General features: G+C 41.5%; 1 protein-coding gene across 3 annotated transcripts in view; it reads right to left on the reverse strand.

Annotated features, from left to right (window-relative positions):
* CDKAL1 (CDK5 regulatory subunit associated protein 1 like 1) overlaps positions 1-22,013 on the reverse strand; it is a 340,298-nt gene extending 318,285 nt beyond the window's left edge. For 2 of the 3 annotated variants that reach the window (XM_066624923.1, XM_066624921.1), the window contains exons 1-4: positions 21,941-22,013; positions 17,343-17,384; positions 14,561-14,730; positions 12,852-12,964 (exon numbers count right to left, since the gene is read on the reverse strand). In XM_066624923.1, coding sequence (XP_066481020.1) covers positions 12,852-12,964; positions 14,561-14,727 — 280 coding nt within the window. In that variant the 5' untranslated portion in view covers positions 14,728-14,730; positions 17,343-17,384; positions 21,941-22,013. The remainder of the gene's footprint in view (positions 1-12,851; positions 12,965-14,560; positions 14,731-17,342; positions 17,385-21,940) is intronic. The other variant, XM_066624922.1, reaches the window with a different exon arrangement.

A 22,013-nucleotide genomic window follows, 5' to 3' on the forward strand; every position in this document is an offset into this window, starting at 1 on the left:
AAAGGTGCAGCTCCTACCCAAACATTTTTTAAACTAGCTTCAAGTTCCAATTAAGAACAATTCTGATAAGCATTAGCCACAGTCAATAATGGACTACACTGGCATCACTGAAAGCCTAGAAGAGATAATCTGCATAAAAGATGGAAGGGAACATGTAGTTTCGTGGCCCAATTCCCAAACCACAGGGTATGCCTAGACTCAGTGTTGCTACAAAGGGCATAGGTGGCAGCTGTACAGTTGATGATCATCATCAGAAATATATGTATTCAAAACCTTTCCTAGCAATTTGGAATCGGTTAGCAGTCAATTATGGCTTCCCAAAGTCTGGGTTGCGAGACCATGTCTGGTAGGTCAAGTTCTGGGGCCTCCTGTCTGCCCTTGTTTCTGGATGGTTCCAAATCAGAGCTATTCCAGAAGCATTAGAAGGTCCTGGAGGCTTCTTCCAGGCCGGCAACCCACACTAATGGCTTCCAAAGGCCTCAGAATGGCCCACAGAAGCCTCCAAAAGTAATTTTGGATGTTTCTTGTTTGCCGATCGTTTTCATTCAGCTCCGACCTCCAACATGGTTGCGTGGCTGGACAGATAGCCTGGGAGCCTTTTGCTTTCTTATATGGTTGGAAAAACCAAGTGAGAGATAGAGAATAATGTAGTCTAGGAAGCTAGTTTTATTATTTTAGAACTAAGGTAAGTCTGTAACTCTTGCAATTTGCCGCCTTGTTATGTATGTGTAATTCTAATCTTTCTTTAATAAACCAGAAATATTTTACAGGCCTGTGTTTTGTCTGGAGTACATAGGAACTGGAGTCAGCTATCCAGCCTAGGTACTTGGTCTACCAATGTAAAAGTCCAGAACCTTGAGGTTTGGGTCCCTGAGTAAGAGGGAGCCCAGAGTTTGCAAGAGTTGGGGTAAGCCCGTAGGTCCTCAGAGTCCCTGAGCTGAGGAACTGGTGTAAACAGTGTGGTGGCAGTCCTACCAAGATTCAGTACTCTGTGATTTGGTTTATTTGTCTAAAAAGATGCCTTTCTATCTTGAGGAACGCTGTGCCCCCTTGAGACTGCAAGCTGCATAAGAACTCCAACTAAGAACAATAGACCTGACACTTAATCTGAGATTGGATTCCTTAAGTGCTGAGTCTACCCAAGTGCTAAATTGGACACACAAGCCCCTGGACTGCTGTGGGTTGAGAAAGTGAGGTCAGGGGTAGAACACCCATAAGAGTCAGGCATCTGGGTTGAGGACTCGATCCTTATGCATATGGGTGCATACCGCTTTTTGACCGTTTATAGAAAAGCGGTACAAAAATTCTTTAAAAGAAAATAAATTTCCAGTAAAACTGGAAGAGATTTCCAAAATGCAGAAGTGACTCTGAGACTTCTGCAGGCCATTCTGAAGCCCACGGATGCCGATAGAGTGGGTTACTGGCCTGGAAGAGGTCTCCGGGGTCTTACAAGGTGGAGCAGTGGGTCACAACCTGCCAGGAAGGACGAGGTGAACTGCAGAGCCAAAAGGTTTAGGAACTATGAAGCAATTTTTTTAGGTTAAGCAACCTAAACTATGAAGGCCCACCACCTTCATTTACCACCGGAAGCTATGCTATGCATTCCCACACAATCAGAGATTTGAGTGGAGTAACATGGGACAAGTCTTTTTTATTGAAGACCCCAGCTTGTGAAAAGTCTTATTTTAAGATTGATCTGGTCCCCTCAGTATTGGTGGTTTGGCATCTCACAAGTACTTCTCTGTTTCATCAGACATTTACCATATTACTGTAGATACTCGCCTATAAGTCGATCTCACAGATAAGCTGAAGGCAGGTTTTGAGCCAACAATCATGGAATTTTCTATGACCCTCGGATCAGTTGGGGGTTAAACTTAGGGGGGTGTCTGACTATAGTCTGATTTTACTCGAGGCCAGATCCTGAAAAATAACCCATCACTAACTGTTACCTAAGAACTGTAGTCTCTAATTTATTAAAAACATAGTAAAAGATCATAACATTTTTATTCTTTTTAAATTCTGGTCTTCATCACCTTTTTGTAAGCACTATCTGAGTAAGTCCACTGTAAACAACATACCAGTAAAACAGTGGTTCCCAACCTGGTATTCATGTACTTCCAGGGACACTCAACAGTACCTTTAGGGGTACTTGAAAAAGAATGGAATAATGGTAGAAAAAGGCAGGTCATGCTCCTGAATGGCTTGCAAGACAGGAATGACTTGCAAGGACCAGCAAGGCAGGAAGGAAGGTAGCTAGTTGGCTGTGAAAGCCCCACCAATAGCTCGTTTTTGGTCATCAATTCATGTATGAACCAGTGATGGAAAACCAGCACAGTAAAAAAGCTAAAACATGGAAAATGATCCATCACCCAGAATTTCTCAGCACACTTCTGGTGCAAAACAGTGCAAAGGCAGAGTCTTCTTCAAACACATAAAAAGAGAACACACTGTGATAAATATATGAAGTCTGGGCTTTCATATAGAGGAGATGAGGGCTTGTATTATTAATTACAAACATTTTGCTAATAGGGAGGGTGCAATTTATGGAAATAGGCTGCCAAGGGATATGCAAGTGAAAAAGGCTGAACCATGAATCAAATCCACTTTTAAGGTGTCTGGTGTGTCAAGCCAGAAGCTCTACGTACAGCATATAACACATAACTGGGAGTGCGCAATTCAATTCACAGCAGAGAGATGCAGCTGCATATATTTGCAGCCCTGTTACTCAGAAGTAGACCCGCTGCTTTCCATGGGTGTTATTCTTAAGTAATGGTGCACTGAATTGTAGCCTGGGAAGGAGGATCCCATCCTGGTGTTTCAAAAAACAGACCTGCTTTGCAAATGCTTGCAAAGCAGAACCAGGTTGCAGCAGAAGGAAGGAGAATAAAAGGTTAACAAATTGCTTCTAAGGAGCTGCGCCTGCCTGCTGCTTGAGAAACTTGGCGCCTGTCTGCCGCTTCAGAAAGGAAACTTTTCAGAGTTGAAAGGCTTTGCCCTCTGATTGACCCGAAGATAAGGTAAAGTGATAATTGGACCTTGATTACTTGGCAAAAATTTCACTATAGGCAAGTATCTACGGTAATTATTCCCTAATGCAGTGTTTCCCAAACTGGTGGATTGTGACCCACCAAGGGAACCGGAAGCAGTTCATTCCCCCTTAAGCCATTTCTGCCCAAAATATACATAACAGGAATCAAATATGTACACCTGTGGGCTGGGCAGAAATGGGTTAACAGAAGTGGTCCACAGGATTACAGTGACAGCACCACAGCAATTGTGGCGCTGCCGCAACCAAGGGGCTTCCTAATGTACTTGGGGGAGTAGTACTGGTCATTGAGTGGGTGGGGGGGGGGGCTAGCAGCCTCCCTTGCAGGCTTCCCTGCTGCTCAGAAAGGCTCCTTGATCTGATCACGACTCACTTCTGGGTTTGCGATTTTAAAAAGAGCTGGTCCTTAAACGTTGTGCTTTGCATAAACTGATTATAAGATCAATTCTACACACTCATGGGATGCTTTAATATCTTTTCCTGTCTTCACTGATAGGTAAATTCCACAGTTTCTGTATAAAAGAGAGATACCATTCCATAAATAAAAAGTTGTGTCTAAATGTCAAACACTGTTTAGGATTCTGGAACAGCAAACGTACATGTTACAAAATGTTTCACCTCTGAAATCGAGCCAATGAACTTCTAAAGTTTGAAAATCTTAAAAATATATGACCAGCCAAGAAATCTGTCTTCTATTAAAAATCTAGCCAAAAAACCTCATTCCCCTTATACTGCAATACCTTGTGCTAATCAACAGCAATTCACTTTTGGCTGCATGAAGTATAAAACCTATTTATAGTCGTCCAAGACAAAGTTGCTCTGCACTGTAAGTAAGCCAGTGCCAAGGATTTGACCTATAAGACAAATGCCAGTGTATTCTCTTTAGGAGGAGTTCTTCCTCTGCTCTTATACAAAATAATGCTTCATTGCGGTAGGATAGGTATACCAAAATATTCACAAGCATACCACTGAATGTGAAGTTCGAACTACATTCATTCTATATTGGCAAATCAAGTATTTAATCTTTAACAAAACATTCAAACAATGCTTTAGCAAAACATTTGGTTGACCTCCCACCTTTATTTTGTGGAAGGTCAAAAATGTGTTAAAAAATAAGAAGCCTCCTTGAAGGAAATAAGGTCACTCACATCGATTCTGGCACTTTACCTTGAAGCAGAACCTAAAGATTTTGTCAATCACTCAACAGTATGCCCATCCACCAATTAATTTGGGAGTGTTAGAAGACATGTTCGCAACAAGCTATGGATTTCTGATCGTGTGAACCTGCTCATCGTTTCAAACAGTAACACTCAATGTGTCTTCTACATTCGCCAAAGAAACACAATCATCCACTTCAAAAGTTTATTTACAATGTATCAGAAATGCCAAATATCTGAGGGCAACCGAACTTTAAAACACGAGAAGAGCCTGGCAGTTGGATCTGACCAAGGATTCACTGGGTCCAACATTCTGTTTCCAACAGATGCTTTGGGAAAGTCCAAGAACACAGCATTAGGTAACAGCTCTCACTTGCAGTTTTGCCCTTCTCCCAGCAACTATTCAAAGGAATACTACATCTGAACCTGGAGGTTCCATTTCGCTATAATGACTAACACCACAGATAGAGCTGCCCTTCACTAAGTGTGTTTAATACAATTTTAAAGACAATCTTGACCTTAAACACCCCTCAATCATCTTTTTTTAAAACTAAATAGCCTAAAATACTTTAGGCTTCCATAGTAGGAAAGATCCTCTGATACCTTTGATCATAGTTATCCTTTTCTGCAACTTTTCCAACTCTAAAATATCCTTTCAGAACTATACAGTGTTCTATATAAGGCTATACCAACTAACTACAGAGGGGGATTATATTAGCTGTTCTTTCCAATCCTGGCAAAGATTTGTCTTCTTCATCAACAAAGCACACTGAATTTATTGAGCTATCCTATAGCTCTGCACATGTCAGTTACTTCTACTAATTTAGACTCCATCTACAAATTTGTGCAGTTGGGAGTTTGTTTTTTACCTCAACATGCATCACATCACACCAATATTAATAAGCCTGCAGAGGGGTTGGATAGTGACCTCCTGCCCACCTCTAAAAATATACACATGATGAAACCCCTGAATCCCTATTTGGGAACATTTCTTTATAAACTGGAATCTAGATTCAATGGTTGTGTCTGATGCAGCTGCCTTTTCTTTACTGAAATTATCCAATTCCATCCTGAGTCCATGGAGTTACGCAGACTAAGAACTGAAGGGGATAATCTTGCCACCAGTTATAGAAAGGAAGTTCCTCTGACTTCAACATGGTAGTAAGTCCAGAGTTACAGTCTAAATATATGGGATACTGATATAATTAATATATACTGTACCTTTAATGTTCTAAATTCTCAAAATTACTTTAAAAAATAAGTAACTATGAATTAGGGGCAGCTGTGCCATGTCAGTTTTTCCACTGACAATTGAAATGATGACATACTGTGGAAGCTCCAAAGGGAAGAGAGTGTTACTGGCCCCATCTCCCAACAGTTGAATTGTGATAGTTCACTCCCTCTCGTCTCAGGTATCCAAAAGCTCACTGACTACATAAGGTTAGAGACTCCTCCCTTACACTTACTTACACTGAACTCCATTAGTCATTTTGTTGCCCAAAATGCTCTGAAGTGGTAGCAAAGCACAAAGGCTTCAGGTCTTTAAACTATTCTAATTAAAGGGCAGGAGGGGTGTAGCTTACTATAAAACTACCATTTCAAAATCAAGATTGTACATGCCAGTTTCTAAGCACAGCACTCCTTAAATTATCAGTACCTGGATTCTAGCACTCAAAGTCGTAGTTCTTCCTTAACAGAAAACTAAACAATGTTAAGTTCATAAATGCACATAACTCCTTGAGTTACAACTTGGTAAAGTCACCTATGACAACCTTAATTTGAGAATCTAGGTCTGGATTAACAGGCATTATCCATTACCAGGCAGATTCTCAATGGTTCTGAAGTCAATCTCATTACAGTACTAGTTGCAAAAGATACATGATTAAGGCAGCAAAGAAGAGAAAAAAGTAGGTTCCCAAGCTACTAGGAAGAACAAAAAATTATTTGCTACCAATTAAGGTTCTGACTCAAGAGAAAAAAAATCATAATCTTAACTACCTCTTTAATCTAACAGAATGCAAGAGAAGTATGTCTGGATTTGATAACAGTGAACACAAAAAGTTATCCAATGTATACCTACAGCATGCCAATCATACAATAGTTTTACCTTCTGAATACAACATTTGCAATAGTCATTGTCAATTTTAATGCTACTGGTGTACTGTCATTTTTATATTCCAAAATAAACTTGCAGCATATAGTTTACTAATGCCACAAACGAGACTGTACCAACAGGTATCCAAAGACAGTTAGCCTGGAATTATCCACTCCAGAATACATTAAGAAGACAGCAGATGCGTAAACTACAATGAATAATATGATTAAAACCTGATGAAAATATACATGGAAAATAAACTCTGAAAAGACAGGATTCACTAGTACCAATGGCAAAAAAAATCCAATTAAAAATTAAGGCTGTCAGACTAATTTGAAAACTGTTCAGAAGCAAATAATTTACAGCCCAATTTTATGCATGTCTACTCAGAAGTAAGATTCATTAAAGTCAATGGGGCTTACTCCCAGGAAAGTGTGGATAGGATTGGGCTGTTAAGTTAGCTACTTATAAGTTACCAACATCATGCTTCCAATTGTCTTCAAAAGCTATATATCAGTAGCTTTCTGCTTAAAATGGCAACAGTACAACAGAAGTAAATTCAACAGTCAGCTCTATGCCCGAGCCTCTTACAGTTCCCACACAAATTGCTCCTAGTCCTATTTTAAGAAAATATTGTTCTCAAAGATAGTACAACTGAAGAGCTATTTGAAAGTCTCACCTATTTACATTTTCTAAGTTACATACTTTATCTTTGCATAAACTACCAAAACTTTTCTATTTTGTTTTGTTTAATCCATGCTGTTTTGCAAGACTACTCTTGATTAATGAGAAATTTTGAGAGAATTTTTCTACAAACACCTACTGAGATAAGAAACAGGAAAATTACTCATACAAATATTAAAGGGTTATGCTTTTATAATCAAACACAATTCACATTTGGTTTTATTCTCTTCCTCTGCTTTATCAAGCAGCCCTAAAATACACATTACTGGAAATACCAGAAAATCTGCTAGGCTTGTCAAATTTCAACTTCTAAAGAATCTCTTTCCATAACTAAGAGGTCTCCACTAAGAATCTTTCTCAAGCTTACTGTGCATGGAACAGTCAGGAACATACACTCACTTGATCTTAAAGCCTAACAAAACAAACTGTAGACTTACCAATCCTAAACAATTTTCCAGCACTGACACAGCTGCGCGAATGGGGTATGTTGGGTGTTCCTGCAGTTGGGTGGCAGTCACAGAGGCCTCCTCAAGATAAGGGAATGTTTGTTCCCTTATCTCGGAGACTATGGATCAGACAAAATCCTACCAAGATCGATCAAAAATATTTTACCCTAAACGCACAACAACTGACAGAAGATTACCCAAGTATTTTACAAAAGCCTCATAGCTACTTCCACAGGTTAGCAACCAAAGAGTTTCTTGCCTCAGCAGAAGGCAATTTCACTTGGGCCACAGCACAACCTCGATTCCTGCCTCACCATATCCTATTGCATTTCAAAGGCTTCCCTGACTTCAGTAGCAGTTGGGAGAAGGGAAACAAGGAACTGCAAAAAGAAAATGGACATAGGAAATCTGGTTGTATGAGAAGGACTTAGGTCATGGTTCTTTGGAACCTGCTTCTCTGCTTTCATTACTGCTGCAATGAAAATATAGGCTCAATACACAGCTTTATCCAAGAGTCCATTGCTATGCATGTCTACTCAGAAGTAAGTGCCATTGTGGCTTACTCCCAGGTAAGTGTGGATAGGATTGCAGCCCAAGCTAAATAAGAAAATGCTATTTTTTCAATTAAAGACAGAGGTGGCCCAACCATGAGGCAGTCTGATGCAGCTTGCATGGGGGTAGGTGGTGGGAGGAATGGCATATTATGGATAAGCTCTTCACCTCAAATCTGCCACCTCCTCCATCCAGCTTGCCACAGATGCAAGACACACTTATTTGCTTCTTGTTTGCTTGAGCAGAAAGCTTACTAAGATCTTTGTGCAGTTTTCCCGAATGCATAAGTGCTGTGCTTCCACCCTTATTTGCAGGGACCACAAGCACAAAGGAGCTCTTTCATTCATGCAGTCTCTCTATAAAACCAGAAATGCAACACTTTGGAATTTGCAAAAACCCTAGTTCTATGGTAAAAGAACTCTAGGGCAGGAGGTCTGGTCTAGAGGGTAGAGCCTCCCTTAGCCTAAAGATAACATCAGAAGGTCGCCAGTTTGAGGACACCAGCAGCTCCCTGAACGGCTGAGAATGGTGAGACCTTGAAGCAGCTGACAAGCCCAGCTGAGTGATTCCACCTGCTCTTGGTGTGAGCAAGAAGCGTGTTGGCTGCCCTCCATGTGAGAGATGGAGCTGCTTGTCAGCCTGCGTGGGAGAACTGGAGGCCAGAAGTGAGACCAAACGAGGAAGTTCCATTCTGAAATGTTGTTGGTTCTTGAAAGAGAGAACATTTATGATTGTAAAAATCCCCTTGAGGGATTTAGAAATGCCTGCCTATGAAACCGCCTTAAATAAAGTCAGAGGAGTAATCCGATGACCAGAAAGGCAGTATATAAATACCGAGTTATTATTATTATTATTTATTAAAAGGCTATTTTTTCCCAACAAGCAGCCGAGGAGATGGCAAAGGGGCATTCCAGGTCATGCCACCCCTGCTTGGAGACCGAGTGTTCTTCACCAATACTTGGTTGCATTTCCTCATGCTTTAAGTGCACATTGCTAGAAAGTCTACAGAAGAATAAATAATCCTAAAAATATAGGTTACAGTCCAACTGCATTTTTACAAGTTTCACTGAGTTTTATAGATACACAACACAACAAGTGTTCACCTGCTTACTCACATGAACCACAGAGAAATACTGCTAATTACAACAAGGTTCAGTTATTTCTAGGGTACAACAGCTCTACAAATTCCTGGTTTTCGTGAGAAATTCTTCATTTTTTAATCTTTAACAAGTATCATCATAATGTAAAAATTTTACAGCGCAATCCTAACTTGTGATGGAACAAGCAAGCCAATGGGCCTGCGCTGTATCCAGTGTAAGTTTGGAGTCAACTGTGGCTCAGCCAAGTGCAAAGGAAAACTTCTCCCCTTACCCCGGGGAGAGCCAAAGTAGCCCCAACAGGTCTACTCAGATCTGCACCACCTCAGGAGGTGGTGCAGATCCAAGCAGAGCCACTCCACGCTGCCTGGGGAACAGGGTTAGGATCCAGCATAACTGCCAGGTCTTGGCTGGATCACATTGCTAAGGGGGGGCGAGGGGGGTGCTTTGTACTTACAATGAACGATGTAGGGCTGCAACAGGCTGCAGGGGGTATAGGGAGCCCTTTGCAGCGCTCCCCGCGGCTTGGAATGTTCACTAAAAGTGGGCACAACGCACCTCCTGCAAAATAGAAGTGCTTCACGCTTGCTTTTTCCTAATGTTCCAAGCCTAAGGGAGCGCTGCAGAGGGCTGTGCAGAGCTCCCCGCATCTCCTGCAGCAGCCCTACATCATTCAGTGTAAGTGCAAAGCACTCCCCCTCGCCCCTCTTAGCAATGCGATCCTGGGGATTGCATCGCTGCCCTAGCCCCTCCCCTGCAAGAACTTACTGAGGGAGTAAAGCTCCCTTAAAGTTTGAGAAATGCTGAAATAAGGTGTTGTCTTTTAATGGGCCAAATATGCTGGTTGAGGCACATGCAAGCAAAATACTTTCTAAGCCCAAACAGTTCTATCTATGAATATCCATTTGCAGATGTTGTATCAGTGAGCAATCTCTCATGAACGATTTTTCTCATTTTAAAGCAAAATGATCTCTCTCATTTAAAAGAGGTAATTTACCTTGGCTTCTTTTATCAATCTAGTTGACTGCCATGAATTCCCCTGAAATGAACAGCTCTGCTGTGCATTTCCACACACCAGGCTGCATACCACATGCAACATCTTTCAAATTATCTCAAATTTACAGTAGCAAAAATTCAGTATGCCATAGAAAAGGTCAATGGACTGTCAAAATTGGAACATGTTCTCCTCCTCCAAGTTATTAACACATTTTGGTTCTAAGGTCATTTCCCAAGAATGAAGTCCCAAAAAACCTGAAACAATGTGCTTTCTACAACAGAATATAATCTATAGTGGAAAGCCTACAAAGTTTATGAGATCATGGGTGCTTACTTGAAAAATTACTTTGCAGGACAAAGTTCCAAACAACACAGTCCTGGAACAAGCTGGAATCCCTAGCATGTATGCACTGCTGAAACAGAGACGCCTGCGTTGGCTCAGTCATGTCATGAGAATGGATGATGGCCAGATCCCAAAGGATCTCCTCTATGGAGAACTCGTGCAAGGAAAGCGCCCTACAGGTAGACCACAGCTGCGATACAAGGACATCTGCAAGAGGGATCTGAAGGCCTTAGGAGTGGACCTCAACAGGTGGGAAACCCTGGCCTCTGAGCGGCCCGCTTGGAGGCAGGCTGTGCAGCATGGCCTTTCCCAGTTTGAAGAGACACTTGGCCAACAGACTGAGGCAAAGAGGCAAAGAAGGAAGGCCCATAGCCGGGGAGACAGACCAGGGACAGACTGCACTTGCCCCCAGTGTGGAAGGGATTGTCACTCCCGAATCGGCCTTTTCAGCCACAATGACGCTGTTCCAGAACCACCACTCAGATCGCGATACCATAGTCTCCCGAGACTGGAGGTTGCCAACTACTAACTACTACTTGAAAAATTAAGTGGTATTTTGTTTTTACTTCTTTTTATTTTTATATTTTTTGCTATATTTCTAAACAGAAATGGTTAAGCTAATCAACTGGTTACAGCCTACTAATGGCAGTGAAATTTTGCTGCTGTCAGAAGTAATTGAATATGCATTACTGCTAGCATCCCTGCTAACGAGGCCAGGGGTGTCCAAACTTTTTGGCAGGAGGGTCACATCATCTCTCTGACACTGTTGGGGGGGGGAAAATTAATTTACATTTCAAATTTGAATAAATTTACATAAATGAACATATTGGAGATGGAACTTATATGAATAAATGAAGGTCTTGCAATAACTCAAGGCCTATAAAAGGCCTTGCACAAAGCAAGACTGGCCTTTCCTTCTCTGCCGCTGCTGCGTCACAAGTAGTGGAGGGAGCCCTCTTCCCACAACTCACACAAGAGATTGAACAGTTGGCCATCATGCTGAGAGCAGTTGTGTCAGGCCAATGTGGGCTCCAGCAAGTCTCCGGAGGGCCAGAGGCTTATTGGAGACTGGGGGCCCTCTGCGGGCCGGATTGGGAGTCCCTGAGGGCCGCAAGTGGCTCCAGGGCCAGGGTTTGGGCACCCCTGAACTAGGCAGACAAATCTTTTAAAAGTTGTGAATCTCATATATTGAACAGGAGAAGAGCAACTACCTCTATTCACCTCAGCACAGTCTCTGTCCCAGTAGCAATTTGCTGGTATTTTTTTTTTCTGTATCTTTTTAGATTGTGAGCCCTTTGGGATGGGGAACCATTTAGTCATTTATTTTGCTTTGTAAATAGCTTTGTGAAACTTTTTGTTGAAAAGCAGTACATAAAATTTGTAAAAATAATTTTATTATTTCTGATCTTGCAAGTCTTTTCTAACCCATATCTAGCCAAATTACAGCTCAGTGTTAAGCTATGTGGAATACTTCAGATGTGCATGCACTCTGTGGAGGAGAAAAATCAATGCACTTAGGCAAGTCAGGATTCCTCTGTTCAATCACACTTCCTGACAAAGAGAGCCATTCTTTGTGCCAATTCCTGGCAGGCAAGAAAAGGGTAAATAACATAGCAAGCAGAACCTATGTCATGCATTTGGTTGTTTTTCTCCAGAGCTGGGTCAAAGTATTATTTCATTTTTAAAAAGCGTTAAGTGATTTCAAATTCTTAAATGAAGTGTTAAAAATTAACATAGATGACAGCGGTATTGGGCAGCATGTCTCCTTTGCTTAGGACTCTATAAAGAGAGTTGTGTGTATTACTTTTGTTCAGCACTGCACAAGTATAAAATATAGTAGACTCCTCAGTATCTCACTGTTCATTTAAAAATTAAATTTCTCTATGGCTGTGGAAATAAACTTGAAGATATATAAACTATTGGGGGATGAGCAGGATTCCCATGGGTCAGAAGGTATGGCTATAGTACAATAGAAGCAGAATTATATAAATAATTCAAATGATGTAATTTTTCTTTATAATTGTTTTTCAACAAGTATAAAATGCTTTTCAACATAGTATCACAAAATGTCACATTTCTTAGCAGTGACTTAGGAATTATTTTTCTTTCTTAGAGAATGCACAGTGCTAACTCTAAGTTTAGTATATCTGGGTCAAGAGGTAGGTAAAGAACACCTCCCCCCATGCCCACTTTACTGCAACAGACATACTAGATAATTTTTAAGTCTTTCCAGTTCCACAGCCTACAACAGTAAGAGCTTCCTTAAAGTACTGGATTTATGCCACAACATACAGCCGTACATCAGAGAAAGGACATGCATAAATCAAGCAAATCTACTCAGCCTGCAGAGACTGTATTAAATCATACTTAGTAAGTCTATTCAGAGAAACTAGCTTGAACATTATGAAAGAATCTGAATTTGTTGGATTCATTACCTGTAATTTTGTATCCAAAAGCAGCCAGCTGTCCAGCCATGTACTCTCCATCTGAATTATTATGAGAACATCCCCATGTACGTATCCAAATTTTTTGTACACCAGGAATAACACTGTCAACCAAACAGAGACAGGCAAGCAAGTGAGATAAGTTCAATTTCATCCCAAGCAAAAAATACAAGATTTGGGCCTTCCAAAGATTATTGTTTTCAACCATTACAAAACTACAAAAACCTACTGTGCTAAATGCTTAAAAATATCTTTATAGCATATTTATTACAGATTTCTATACTTCTATTGATCAAAACGCTGCCAGAATGGTATACAAATATCTCTTGGAAAAGACAAATATTATTTCTTTAAGTACTTCTATGTTGCACAAAGGCATTGAACAAAAGTAAAGATTAAAAGTAAGTCCTACCTGCAGGCTTATGATAAAATGACAAGGATAGGAGAAAGAGGAGAAGCGGGGTTGGGGAGGACTTTGAGACAGGAAAAATACAGTACTGAAATACTTGAGGGGAAACTATTAATAGGTGTTACTTTGGATAAAATAATATGGGCTTTCCACAAATATGGCACACCTAAGGAGGAAAAATAGGGACAGAGATCTATGATGCAGAGAAAAGGATGAGATAATCAGAGGAATTATGGGCCGAAAACATTTGTCAGTAAGGAGTTAGATAAGGAGTTAGAAAGTGCAAAAATTTTGATAAAAGGAGACTGTCACAAACTGGCGTCCAGCCCCCAAAGCAGTGCGGTGACCCTACTTGTGAGTTTGAACTTCTGGTCAAGGTCAGGACAAAGTGAAGCTTGTAAGTCAGATTCAAAGTACCTTTTACCCTATTTGCCTCCAACACTCTCCCCTTTCATTATTATGATTGAAGCCAATATGGTAATTACCCAAAATTAGCTGTAACTTCCAGAGAACACACAGAGTACCTGATTAACTCATGTTATTGAGAAACTCTGTGCAAGTCAAAAGCAAGAACATTTGGTGCCACAATAAAGCAATGGACTCAAACCAACATCTTCCCTATCAAATCCTTGATTAAATTTGAAGCTGTGTAAAAATAGAGAAAGACATACATAAACAAAAAAATAAAATAATCGTATGCTGCCCTTGCCACAGACAAGGATAGTACTCAAACCCTTTCATAAATTAAGAAAACAACCAATTGCTCTAGCTTTAATCCAACTATCTACTGAAAGGCTAGTGAGCTCAACCTTCAGGAACTGGAAATAGAACAGAAGACCCAATACAAGATCCAACTCTGAAAGAGACCAAAACAGCAGGAGGCCAGGACAAGCCTCAAGAAAACAAAGGAATTCATGTTAGTCTATGGGAAAATGCCCTATTAAAGATCTGGTCCAAGAGTTAGAATTTGAAATCTCTGCATCACCAGTTGGAGTATCCCACATATGACAGCACCCAACATTTGCACTCAGAAAGACAGCACCCCCAGCAAGGTTGACCCAACCATAAGGCAAATAGAGATGGTCACCTCAGGTAGAAGGATGCCGATACCTGTCCACCTACTTGGCTCTATTGCTCCTCCTTCTCCTTTTGCTGTCTGGATTGCAAAAGGAAGAGTGAGACAGTGGAAGACAACATGTGGAAGAGAGTGCTGAGCTACAACATCAGTGAGCGGAAGGAGCAAGCAGAGCACGTATTATTCTTGAAGATAAATACACCACAGTAGACATACCTGTCACTTGGGGGATCATCATCTGCTTCTACATTCTTTTGTGAATTGCGTTTTCGCACTTTAGGAACAATGTTTTTTCTTCTGAATGGCCTATCATTTGGCTTTGGATCTTGAGCCGACACAATATCTTCAATGTCTTCAAGGAGAGAATCACAAACAGCAGGCATTTTCTACAAAAGTTAAAGAACCCTGTATGAGAGCAAGAACCTAATACGTCAATTCTATTCAAAATTAGGCAATGTAACCCAAGCTTTATGCATAAAACTTTTAGCCCATTTCTCTTGAAGAATACAAAAATACATTTAGATGCTACACATGTAGATAAAATGGCACAAGACCATATCTAGAATTATAAACTGCAGCAATAAATCAAGCTCGGCAAAAGACCTTTAAATATGAGTAAAAGTGATTGAATTTCAATAGCATGTTCTGTAATCAAGATGAATGTGTACTGGTTTCTGATGTCAGAGAGGTAAACGATTCTACAAATGACCTAAACAGACTTAAAATGCAACCAGTGCATTTTAAACACAATCTTTTTCTTGCTTATAACTCTTCAAATAGTTCAAACTTAATTAAAACACAATTAATGTGCCTCAATATACACTGGAATTCCATTCTCAAACCTGAAGAGAATAAAAAAAAAAAATCAGTAGATATCAAATCAGTGGAAAAATAGCTTTAAAGACCCACTTCCAGGTCTCTCCTGCCTACTCCATTGTCACCCTGAATGCACTGGTATAGATGCATTTGTATAGATTTCATTGGTATATGATTGGTATAGATAGATGCATCAGTGGTATAGCCACTAAATGGGGGAATAATGGAATCTAGTAGAATGAAATTACCATAGATAATTATAAGTTGATCTCACAGATAAGGCAAAGGTAGGTTTTCAGACAAAAATCATGGAATGTTCCATGACCCTCAGATAAGTCAGGGGTAAAATTTGGGGAATGGTGCTTGTAAGGAGGAGCTGCAGCTTGCCCTGGAGCCTGATTGAAAGGGGGAAAAGAATCTGAGCAACACCACTGTTCTTGAAGACATTAACAAGGTGCTTATGTAGTACTGTGTGCCATTCCCCACTTAAAGCACAGAATTGAACATTGCATTGAATTGCAAAAAAAAAAAATCCAGGTTTGAAACTGCAGAAAACCAGTTGCGGTTTTAAAAACCATCCAAAAGAAATGCAGCATCAATATAAAGCAACATAAGCAGCTTACAACAGCCCAACATCCTGCTTCAGTTCCTGCCAGACAACTTTTTTATACTGTTCACTGTCATTTTAAGAGGCACTCCTGTGTTTGGGTTAAGGAACCTGCTCAGAAGACTCTACAGTGGAGCTGTAAACAAATGTAAACTAAGTTATGTGTTTGTAAGCTATCTACAATCACTCAAAACTCACAGAGCCTCTGCAGGCACTTTTAAAGCTCCTCCAAGCTTCTCCTGGCTGCTGAGCCCTGACACCTGAGTGACCTGCAGAAAGATGAGGTGTCAATCTACGCTTGATTTATTAGAAATTTCACGCCTTGTAGAAGAGTATTTACAGTATATTTAACAGCGCAAAGGTAGGAAATTGGACTTTGATGCTTTTTCCTTGTTACACGGTATTTAAAAGTGGATCTCTGTATCTGTGGTGAATCAAATTACTGCTGTGGTTTTCAAACTCTGAGAGAGTTTGAAAGCCGCAATAAGTCCTCATACAGGAAGAGAGGGAGGCAGCAGGGGCAGGGGGAAGGTAGCAATGCAATCCCCAAGATCATGTTGCTAAGGGGGGGCTGCAGGGACTGGGATGCACTCACCAGTCCCTGCAGCAGCCTTCCCAGGGTGAAGCTGTTCTAAGTACCTGGAGAGAGAATGATTGATGGATTGTCAGCCAGCTGCCCTCTCTCACATTAATGAGGCTATTGTTAAACAATTTTTTTCCTTTAATTGAAAGGATCCTTCTCATCACACTGAAATAAAACCATGGGTGGAGAATCTGTGAATAATTAGGTTATACCTGTATTTAAACATTTGTCTGTAATGTTAAACACTTTCAACACTATCAGCTCTAGGATACACATTCCTAGTTGGATAAGGTACTACAGACACAAATAGGTACACACTTTATTTCCCTCCCAATCCATCTGGTGTAGAACCAAATGTGTAGATGAGTTTAACAATTAGCACTAATTAGCTGTTCAAAAGAAGAATAAATACACTGCCACACAGGTGACTGACAACTGGTTTAGAAAACTGTATGCTCAACATACAGCTCTATCAGTTGCATACACTGTCAAATGGCCCTTGGCTGTACATGATTGGCTGCATAAGAACGCTTGCCAATTTAAAACTGAACAAAGTAACACCAAGGGCAGAACTAGAAACCATACTTTGGCTCTGCATATGTTTTTGTTTCACTTAAATAGCAGCTACAGTAGGGAATGGATCAAGATGGGTATTTAATTCATTATCCTCATGTCATTATCCTGAAAAAAATATGCACCCCCAAAGTTGGTATTAGCCCCAGAAAGAATGCTTCCTTCTATCAACACCAATGACAGCAATAGTAATATTAGTGGCACGGCATTTTTATAAAAGGAGCTTTGGGGAAGTGAGTTTTTGCTGGAATCATGGCATGACAGAAAAGGGTGAAACTCTCTACAAACAGTGTTCCCAATTCTGATCCCTCCCACCACTACTACTTGCTATTTAAGTTAGAAAAAAATGCACAGTCAAACTATGCGTTTAACATAACATGTAGCTTGGTCCCAAGCAGCCTTGTGTAATAAAACTGTACCTTAATTTACAGACTCTCTCTCAAGCACTTGCATAATTCTTTCTGAAAAAAACAGAAGGCTGTTAGTGGTAATAGTTTCTGTAAGTCACCAAGGCTTAGTATTAGTGGTAAAATATAGTAGAAACATTTTTAACAGAATATTTAATAAATGTTTCAAAAAGTCTACATTCAGACAATACTACACAGAAACACACACACAGAAATCTATCTGGAGAAGCACTGGGACTGAGTCTTGGGCCTGCATATTGCTTTCACCACCATCCCCAACATGGAGAACAGTGAATGAAAGAAGGAGATGGTGTTCCTGAGTTTATTTGAAATTAGGATCTAGAATAGTGGTTCCCAAACTTTATGAGCCCAGGAATCACTAAAGCAAAAATTGGAATCATTGGGGACCACATGCAACCTTCCACCCCCAAAAATACAATTAAGTTTGTAGTAAGATTAATCAATCAATTACTTAACACCACCCCTGCACACACAAAAATGAATATGTAATAACAAGAGAAGACTAATTAATAATGTAATTGATTGGCTTCCCAATACTGGGAAGTGCAACTAGCATGCAGGAAAGGAGAATGTTACTCTTTGACATATAGACAAGGTAGTCCTCCTTTAGGCTGACCCTGACTGCAAAGGAGGCAATCCTGGAACTTTTCACAGTTGATGTCCCCAACAGGAAGCAGCCACAGCAAGAGCTGGTGAGAGATGTTACACTCCTACCCACACTTTCCTGGGAGTAAGCCCCATTGATTATCATGGTGCTTACTTCTGAGTACACAATCCTACAATCCTAGCCATACTTTCCTGGGAGTAAGCCTCATCGCCTATAATGGGGCTGAGTAGACACTCACAGAAGTGGGCTCTGAGATGCTCAGTTTCTGAATGCACTTATCCCCCTGCTGCTCATTGCCAGCAAGCTTGGTCGCCTGCCCCTCTATCACCATGTGTAGGAAAAATGGAAGGAAGCGCAGAGACTTGTCTCTGCCTCTGCTGCTCATCTCCCAGCTGCGCCTCTGCTTTGGAGGAAAAGCCTCACTTCTGGCGCTGAATGGGGAGCTGCTAACAAGAAAAGCGGTCTGCAAAGGCTCTTTGTTTTTTTCTCTAGAGACCTTCACTGACCACCTAACAAGGTCTCATGTGTTGGGAACCCATGATCTAGAGCAGGGGTGTCAAACCAGTTTCATACCGAGGGCCGAATGGCATTCATGATACCTGCTGAGGGCCAGAAGTGATGTCATTAGGCAGAAAGTATTGTCCTTAAACAGGTCATAACCAAAAATAAGCACTTTTTCTCACTTAGGAATTCTTTCGCTGCAAATGACAGAGGAGAAAATACATAAATCTTTATCATATTTCAAGATATGGGAGAGCCCAATTTTTGTGCAGGCTGCCCTTTCAGCAGTAACATGTCAGCACTGCTCTGCAGCTGAGAGCCTGATGGCTGGATAAAAAGCTTCTGCGGGCCGCATCCGACCCCCGGGCCTCATGTTTGACACCCCTAATCTAGAGTCTAGACTGCTTGATTGGGTGTTTTCTTCAGAACTTAAATATTGTTTAGGTAGGCTCTCTGATGGACTTGTGTTTTATGGTCTCCATTCAATTTCAAAGGAGTGTGCTCCCTGAGGCAACTGGTAGGCCACTGTGAGATACAGGAAGCTGGACTAGATGAGCCCAAAGGGGCTCTTCTTAATGTGTTCTATGACAACAAACCAATTGAATTTGAACACTTCAGAAGAATCCATAACTACATTTTCCCTATATAATAATCAGCCTTTCTCAGAGGACTATAGTCCCCTGTTGTTTAGATAAGCTCAAGAAAACAAATTTTAACTGTGAATATGAGATTATAGAAAAGGGCAGGAAAGAAATGGCAGTCTTATGAACCAATACGTCACAACATGCAATAATCAAAGCACCCCCTCCATCAAATGCATGGAAGGCTTTTCATATAAAATAATTCCTATTATTTAATTATGTTTTTCTCTAATTCTACCACATTCTTTAAAGGGTAGCTGTACTGCACAGTGTGTGTAAGATGTAAGTTGAACACTGATCTATATAGTGACAATGTATTATTTCTCTACAAACCTTACTCCCTTTCTTACAAATCTTTATCATACTGCTGGCCTTTTCATTATTGGTAGCTATAGCATGCTGAGCTGATAGATAATTTCAAAGGGTAATATCCAATGATAATAGTTTATTGACTCAATTCATATCTTTTAAAGTTATCATATCTTTAAAGTACTTACATAATTTTAAATTACAAATTTTAACTATTCTTGCACACCCAATCCCCTAACCCCCATTACAGGCTCCGACTCCACTGTATCCCTTTCAATCTCAACATCTTGTAATTATACCACCACCCATATCAACATGCTCGCTGCACCAAAGCACTGTTCCCAAACAGTCTGGTATCAACCTTTGGCAACTGCCTGAAGTTCAATATCCCCCCAGGGCTACAGAGCTCTTCTAACATCCCACAACCAAAGCACAGGAAAAAGTGCTGCTGTGCTTGTGCTGTCTTCTCTTGGTATGTATGGAACAAATGGAGGGGGAGGGACCACACAGATAGATCAATTAACATACTATGTACTAACACACACAAATCTATCATAAGGAGATGCTATTTAAGCGAAATAAGACCATAAGAAGAGCCCCACTGGATCAAGCCAAAGGCCCATGTAGTCCAGCTTCCTGTATCTCACAGGGGTCCTCCAGATGTCTCAGGGAGCACACAAGACAACAAGAGACCTGCATCCTGGTGCCACTCCTCTGAACCTGGCATTCTGAGATAGCCTACTTCCAGAACCAGAAGGCTGCATATACCCATCATGGCTTGTAACCTGTGATGGTGATTTCCTCCATAGATCTGACCAAACCCCCTTTAAAGGCATCTAGACCAGATGCCATCACCACATCATGTGGTAAGTTCAACAGACTAATTCCACAGGCTAAAATCCATGTCAGTGCACAGTGAGAAGTTGCAGCTGCAAGTGTGTGACATTCATCAAAGTTAATAGTACTTATTATTACTACAATGTTACGGCATCTTGTTGACCATTGGAATGTTGGACTAAATGGGCTTCAGTCTGACCCAGCAAAACAAGTCATATGTTTCCAACATTTCCCTTAATCTTTGATGTTGTTGTTATTGTTGCTTTCTTTTAAATGGATCATACTCCATGGAAACATGTCTGCAATACAAGCAGCCATATCCTCTCACTTGAATGCTCAGTATCCTTAGACTGAGCTACCCACTGGCAGGCCTTTCTCTCCCATGTGTTCGAACTGCTGTTCTAAGTTTCAGAGTCCAGCCCAGAGCCCAGACCCTCCCCAGTCACTGCCTGCCCCCCTGGCAGCAAGACAGAGTCACCTGCTCCTCAGCACAGGGAGACTGTGCTAAGGATGGGATAGGTCAGGAGTGTCAAAGACAAGCCCTGTGGGCCAGATTTGGTCTGGAGAAGCTCTTTATCCAGTCCTCCTGCTCTTCCAGCTGCTGAGCTGCCACTGCTGAAAGGGCAACCCACATGATAATTGGGCTCTCCCATATCTTGAAATATGATCAAGATTTGCACATTTCCTCTTCTGTCATTTGCAGCTAATGAGTTCCTAAGTGAGAAAAAAAAAGTGCTTATTACTGGTCATGACCAGTAATGACATCACTCCCTGCCCAATGACATCGCTTCCTGCCTGATGACGTCACTCTCTGCTCAATGACATTGCTTCTTCCCTAATGACATCACTCCCTGCCCAATGATGTTGCTTCTTAGAGAGGAAATGCAAGTGTGGTAGGGATTGCGTTGAGACTTTAATGCATACCTTTTTTTATTGCCTGCTACATGTTGTGTCACGCAAGAAATTTCTAGGTCCATTGCTAGCTAGGATGCAGGGCTGGGAGGATTCAACCATGCTTCAGTCTCTCCTTTCCACTCCTGATCCTGAGATTCTGGATAATGTTGCTTCCTTTTTATCTGGGGTAATAGCCAGGCAGAGCCCTGGGACTCTGGGCAGTGACTGATGTTTTTGCTTATGTTGTGTTGTCTTTGTACATTCCTGTCTTGTTCTGTTCTTTCTCTGTATTTTATGCCAATAAAGGTCTTACTGAACTGAACTGATGTTGCTTCTTGCCTGATGACAACACTCTCCGCTCAATGACATTCCTTCTTCCCTAATGGCGTCACCCCCTGCCCAATGACATCACCCAGCAGGTGCATCATGAATGTAATTTGGCCACTGCATGAAATGAGTTTGTGGGGGGGGGGGGAATAGGTTGCCCTGAGAACGGGGCTGCAATCCTCACCATACTTACCTAGGAGTAAGTTCCATGGACTACACTGGGGCTTACTTCTGAGTAGACACGCTGAAGACTGGGCTCTAAGCGCCAGGGAGGCTCGTGCCAGGCAGCTGGGAGGGCTGGGAAGGTCTCGAGACCCGCAGAGGGCTCCAGGGGAGGGGCGCTTGAGGCACCCAGGCAACGAACGTACCGGAGGCTCCGAGGCCACAGAGCGCGCGCTCCCCGGCAACCGACGCGACGCGACGCGACGCCAGCAGCCCCCCCCCCGTACGCAACCTGACAACGCCGTCCTCACCTGTGCGGCATCTAACGCGGCTCACAGCTCCACACGGGCGACGCCATCATTGTACGGACGCACCCTGTGACCC

Source organism: Tiliqua scincoides, chromosome 4 (genome assembly GCF_035046505.1).
Source record: "Tiliqua scincoides isolate rTilSci1 chromosome 4, rTilSci1.hap2, whole genome shotgun sequence".
In the NCBI taxonomy this organism is placed as follows: Eukaryota; Metazoa; Chordata; class Lepidosauria; order Squamata; family Scincidae; genus Tiliqua; species Tiliqua scincoides.